The following is a 5722-nucleotide window of genomic DNA, read 5'->3' on the forward strand; positions in this document are numbered from 1 at the left end:
TACTTATCTCAACAAAGAAGCATATTCAAAACGAAAAAAACCCAAGGTGCACTGGTATGGGTCACCAAGAACACTGCTTTGTAATCATTTGAGTTCTATATATGTTGTGTACAGAGTAAAATGTCCCGCCGTTGCCAGCGTTGCTTGCAATAGACAGTAGGTGAGTGCATCGTGCGATTGCCGACCGCCACATATAAATGAACTTTGAGAGAACAGGCCCTCGGCGAACTCTTAGAGGGAGTGAGCACTAAAAGGGTGAATTCTTCGTCTGAGGATGTTTCCCTCTGAGGGTTGGATATTGCAAGTTACGAAAGGGGATCAGAAGATTGCTACGGTACAATGTCTAAGCAGCATCAGCCAAACCCAGATGGCGGCACCACCGAGGATCGGAAGAGTTAAGTTATCATCTAATGAGCCCAGGTCTGTGTGTAATGGAAATGAGTCAATGCTTGGGGCAGGGAATGAAGTCCGAAACACACTCAGGGCTTCTACCAGACTTGATATTAAACCAACACCAAACCCCAGCATTATCAAGCCTCCCCATCCGCCATTATGAGTTTGACCCCATTGCCACCAGCTCTCCTCAACTCCACGTCCCATCCCATAAGTACATGTGCCCCAGAACACCACCGAAACAAAAAAACCGACCGCTAGCGCGGCTGACGATCCCGCCACAGTTTTCCGCGGAATAAGGGGGATGAATCCAAACACCCTCGGGGGCAGTTTGGATGTCTTTGGGCCATACAGACGGCCAATGGTTGAGGCAGCAGTATCCGCCCACGATAATCTATCGCAATCTGTCAGAGCGCAGTTCCACATTGGCTTCAGGCAAACGTCACTGACATAAGGATCGAAACAACAGCCACATCTCGCGGATAGGCACTGAGGACAGCAATTACTCCGATCAAGTACCATACAACTCCATTTAGCTTCGCCTAGCAAAAAAAAAAACGAATTAGGGAAGATGTTGTATTGAAAAGCCTAAACCATGCCAGCCTTTTCAGACTCTCGCATCAACGAGCCAAGAAATCGCACATAGACCTTTGCAAAATCTTCCGAATAAAATCTCCAAAAATCCGCTGACACGACAATGACCAATGCAGTCCACAGAGTAGCAATGATGCCATTCAAACTCCTGGGTCGACAAAAATAAATAGCGAGGGTCACGAAGCCTGGAAGGATCAGCTGACGCAACCCTTGACGAAGGCAGGTGGAGATGTGGGCAATCCAACATACCAGGAGTGCTGTGGAGCACTTTGCGAGGGACTTCCCAGTCAACAGGAGACAATGGTCGCAGCTCTGGAAACGGCCCTGTCGCCAACGAGTTGGGGAGCCTATTTGAGGGTGCCTTCTGCCTGCTAAGATCGCCGCTCATGAGAGGTAAGCTCAACCTTCAAACCAGCACGTGATTGCCAGCCGTCTGGGCAAAATTTCAAACAAGAATGGCAGCAGTTCTCACTTCACCTATGGAAGTTCCTTTATCTCCTGCTGGCTGGTCGCCTGTGCCGTCGACCTCCAGAACCATCTCCGGTATTCTACTTATTCATTTGCTGCACCGTGTTGGTTCTGATATTCTCATTCCGTATTGAAGTGCCTAAGCCTCGGGTGCTTTTGCCAGTTGGCCATGGGTATTATGCGCATGCTCGGAGAACCGTGCACCGGCGCACACTTGACCAAGATTTGGATGAGCAGGAGGCGGAAAGACTCAAGAATGAGAGCTCGAAAGCCAACGGGCTAGAAATTGAAGATGACCTCGGCGTGGGAGACGAGCCCGAGTCCCGAGACTTACTTGCTCTTGATGCTAAGGAGTGGAAGGTGTCTCAATTATTGCATCTCGATGTAGCGCTTGGACTCACGGCGTTCTGATCCAGCGTCAAGACCATTACGCCGTTCTTGGTCTTTCCAAGTTCCGATATGCAGCGACTCCAGATCAGATTAAGATAGCTCGTGCGCACTATCCACCAACTCACCATTATCCGTCTTGATTGTTATTCTCTATAGATCGCAAGAAAGTGCTGAAGCATCATCCAGACAAGAAAGCGGGGGAGGGTGACTCAGATAATGACCAATTCTTCAAATGCATACAAAAGGCCATGGAGATTCTCAGCAACCCCGAAAAACGGCGCCAATTTGACTCGGTAGATCCATACTATCTCCAATTGGAAGAAGACGTGGACCACAACGAACTTTCGAAACTCTCCAAAACTCCCGAAGGTTTCTTCAAGGCTTTTAGGCCCACCTTCGAACGAGAAGCACACTTCTCAAAGCAAACACCCGTCCCATTGCTTGGCACCCTGGATGATTCCAAGGCTCAGGTCGAGGGATTCTACAACTTCTGGTACAACTTTGACTCTTGGCGGAGCTTCGAGTATCTGGATAAGGAAGTTAATGAAGGAAGTGACAGGTGGGTTTGGATCTCTTTCATTTCATCCTATTGTTGCTGAGTGACGTGTCAAAGTCGTGATGATAAAAGATACACCGAGAAGAAGAACAGGACCGAGCGGGCTCGCCGCAAAAAAGAAGACAATACGCGATTGCGTTCTTTGGTTGATTTAGCTCTAACTCTTGACCCCCGGATCAAACGAATCAAGCTAGAGGAAAAGGAGGCACGCGATCGCAAGAAGAGCAAAGGCAATATCAATCCATTGGCAAGGAAGGAAGATGAGGAGCGTCTGAGGAGAGAGGCTGAGGCTGAGGCGCAAGCGAGTGCAAAAGCGGAGGTGGAGGCCGCGGAGGCCGTGGCTAGAGCCGAGGCTAAAAAGGCGAAGCAAGCGGCTGCAAATGCAGCAAAGAAAGCAAGACGTGTGGAGAGAGCAGCTGCAAATATCATGAATGCTCCACCCACTTCCCGAGACTGAAAAAACACACCTTCATCTTTTCACTACAAAAATTGATTCTTGGAATTGCATTGTGAAGATAGTACAATAAATCAATTACATTTCCATTTCTTTTATCACACCTATTTTTGATGCTGCTACATGCATGCCTTCATCAGCAAATTCCCTTGATTGAAATTGGGCACTTCAAATGGATTTGACTGAAGTGAGCAAACCAACTGATTGACTTGAATAAAGGTTTCTTGATTCATCCACTTTGTAATCAAGCTCTCACTTTGAAGCACCAACATGCTGGGTGTGTCATGTCTGTGTATCCACCAACCTCTATTCACCTCTGTCCACCTCTGTTTCATTCATTATTAACCTTGTCTCTCTTTTATTCCCAATTATTTGTTGCTCATTAGTTTCAGCTGTGTCACCTCATTACTGTTAGATACTGCAGGTTTGGATGGTTCCAGAATGGAATTGGAGACTTAGCAAGGAGGGACCTTGGCCTCTGTCATATCCATCCCCGGCCATCAACTTCCGATCCCTCCGATCCCTCCAGTCTACCTCTGCTCCTTCTTCACTAACCTTGGAGCTCCCGTATTCTGCAATCCCCTCGGTACCCCTCGATGGTCACCACCCCCTCCTTTCAATTTATTACCTACACCTCCCTAAGTACGGAGCCCTGAAGGCTTCCAGACAGCTCTGACGTCCGCTAGCGCACCCCCGCCTCCGCTGGGCAATACACTCACTTGCCCTGCAAAGCCCACCTTCGGGCCTATCCCTCCTTTCCGTTAACCCCGTAACCCGACTCATCGGTAATATTCAATCGGCTAATGTCTAACCCCGTTAGCTCCGCTCCGCTCAGCTCCACCAATTGCAGACCCGCCCTCGTTGTAACTATATATATACTCAACTTGTACATAGGTTACACCTCAGTAATAAAATCGACTAGAGTTTACCCCCTTCAGTTCTGGTTGCCAGTTTAGTAAGTTAGGGCATGGATGTGTTACTTGGCACAGCGCTCCTGGCATAAGTCGCTGAGGCCAAAGCCCTCCGCCATGGAGACATTCCCTCATCTCAACCTGGTCTCTGACAGCCTCAGTGTAAACATGTTATAAGTGTTGAGTTCACGAGATCACTCACAACAGTCAGTTGTTGCCTCACACACCCAGTCCATTAAATGTACAAGAGGAACAAAGGGAGGGAGCGGCATGCCCTGACAGCCACAAGTATGTGGCCTATCTCCCTTACACTCAGCAACTCAAGTGGAGCACTGTGCCATTGCTGGTTGTCCTGGGTTTGGATCAAGCAAGGGGTAAAGTCTCTAGGGGGGAATCAAGTCAATTTCAGACTGAGGTTACAACTTACTAAGTACATTGTATATATAGGAGGGGTCTGGAGTCAAAAGGAGCAAGGGTAGACTGAAGGGGGACAAAGGGAGCTGGTGTCATATCCATACAACTCCGGACCTCCCTCCTGTTTCTGGACCTCCATCTCCTCCTCCAGAACTCCACATCCTCCACCACCACCTCCCCTGTTGGTTGTTAAGAGCCCACTCTACCTCTGGCTCCAACACAACATCTAACACTACCTCCGATCTGACCCTGGTTTACTCCAGGTCCGATCCCAACCTCATACCTTCCAGACCAGAGTTTGTGATGCTCCTTACCTCCGGCTCTGGACTCCTGTACCGGAACACCATCACACCTCCACCTCCAGAACTCTGGTCACATCTCTGCCTCCGGACTTTGACCTCCTCCTCCATCTTATCTCCTTGTATTCCTTATTGCATTTCATTTATTACGTCTAGCCAATATTCCGGACTTTGACTTCTGACTCTGGACCTCCAGAACTTACTCCAGACCCTGCAGTCTCTGTGGTATGGTGTCATTTAATCCTCTTGTTGCCTCTTCCTTATTTAGGCAGCTGCTTCCTTTCCATATTAGTCAGCTGTCATTCCCCACAACCCCCTCCACTCCTTCCCCTCTTGGCCTTGCCCTTTTGGGAAGCACCATAGAGTTCCAACCCTTGACCCTTGGGGTTGTTCCCTCTTCCAGTCCCCCTTTGTCTCCTTCCGGTTCCCTTTGTTCCCTTTGGGTCCTCTAACTCCACTCCTGTATTATTATATATGCACTCTGTACTTAGTTTCCTGTACCCCCAGTCTGAAATCAATGACAATGACAACTGGATTGTCCCCCAAAGAGACTCCCCCTGCTAACCTGAAGTTAAGGACCACCTTAGACAACAAGCAACAGCACAGCGCTCCACTTGAGTCGCTGAGGCCAAGGTCCCTCCATGCTAAGTCTCCGATTCCACTCCGGAGTCGTCTGTACCAGCCCCATTCTAACACATGCTCCTCTAACATCACTGAACACAACTGCAACCCCAGTTTTCAACTGCAATGCCAACAAACTGTCAGGGCATGGGGAATGTTACTGTGGTTCACCATCGGTGACCATTAAGGTTGGCTGTCTCAGTGTAACAGCCTGTTAAGGGCAGGGTTGACAATTGTGGTGAAGTGGGGTTTCAGCTTCAATGACTCGTCTGTGAGCATTGCACCTCATTCTTGATGTGGCCCTGATATTTCAGGGTACAGGGAGTGTGACTGAGTCAGACAAGACACACAGGGGGTACCCTAGTTGATTTTTGGACTAAGGTACGAGGTAGTGTACAACCGGTAGTGTAACAGAATGAATGGGGATTAGTTGCCAGATTTCACAGAGATTGCAGGTGGCTTTAAAAAAACAAACAAAGAACGTGGGAGAAGGATGGCTGTGCATAGCCGTCAAGAAAACAAGAGTAAATAGGGAATGAATGTAGGCCCATTGTGGGCCATGAAAAACATAACAATGATGGGGAAGGGTGATGGGCTCGTCCAGGCAGCATTGGGCAGGGAG

At 48.8% G+C, this 5722-nt stretch overlaps 2 protein-coding genes across 2 annotated transcripts; one reads left to right on the forward strand and one right to left on the reverse strand.

The window, feature by feature from the left end:
- Nucleotides 1-318: 318 nt before the first annotated feature.
- Nucleotides 319-1101, reverse strand: EI90DRAFT_2941563 (uncharacterized protein; the record flags this gene model as incomplete). The annotated part of the gene is made up of 3 exons (XM_039055266.1): nucleotides 319-787; nucleotides 844-929; nucleotides 988-1101. Coding segments are annotated over 3 exons (669 nt in total), but the record flags the coding sequence as incomplete, so codon positions are not given.
- Nucleotides 1102-1404: 303 nt separating this feature from the next.
- EI90DRAFT_3158434 (DnaJ domain-containing protein) lies at nucleotides 1405-2955 on the forward strand. Its single transcript, XM_039066173.1, has 5 exons — nucleotides 1405-1530; nucleotides 1592-1815; nucleotides 1872-1947; nucleotides 2002-2404; nucleotides 2459-2955. Exons 1-5 carry the CDS (start codon nucleotides 1443-1445, stop codon nucleotides 2856-2858), a joined length of 1191 nt encoding a protein of 396 aa, XP_038909833.1. The 5' UTR covers nucleotides 1405-1442; the 3' UTR covers nucleotides 2859-2955.
- The last annotated feature ends 2767 nt before the right edge of the window (nucleotides 2956-5722 follow it).

This window comes from Cantharellus anzutake (assembly GCF_015039405.1).
Source record: "Cantharellus anzutake strain C23 chromosome Unknown EI90scaffold_96, whole genome shotgun sequence".
NCBI classification, from domain to species: Eukaryota; Fungi; Basidiomycota; class Agaricomycetes; order Cantharellales; family Hydnaceae; genus Cantharellus; species Cantharellus anzutake.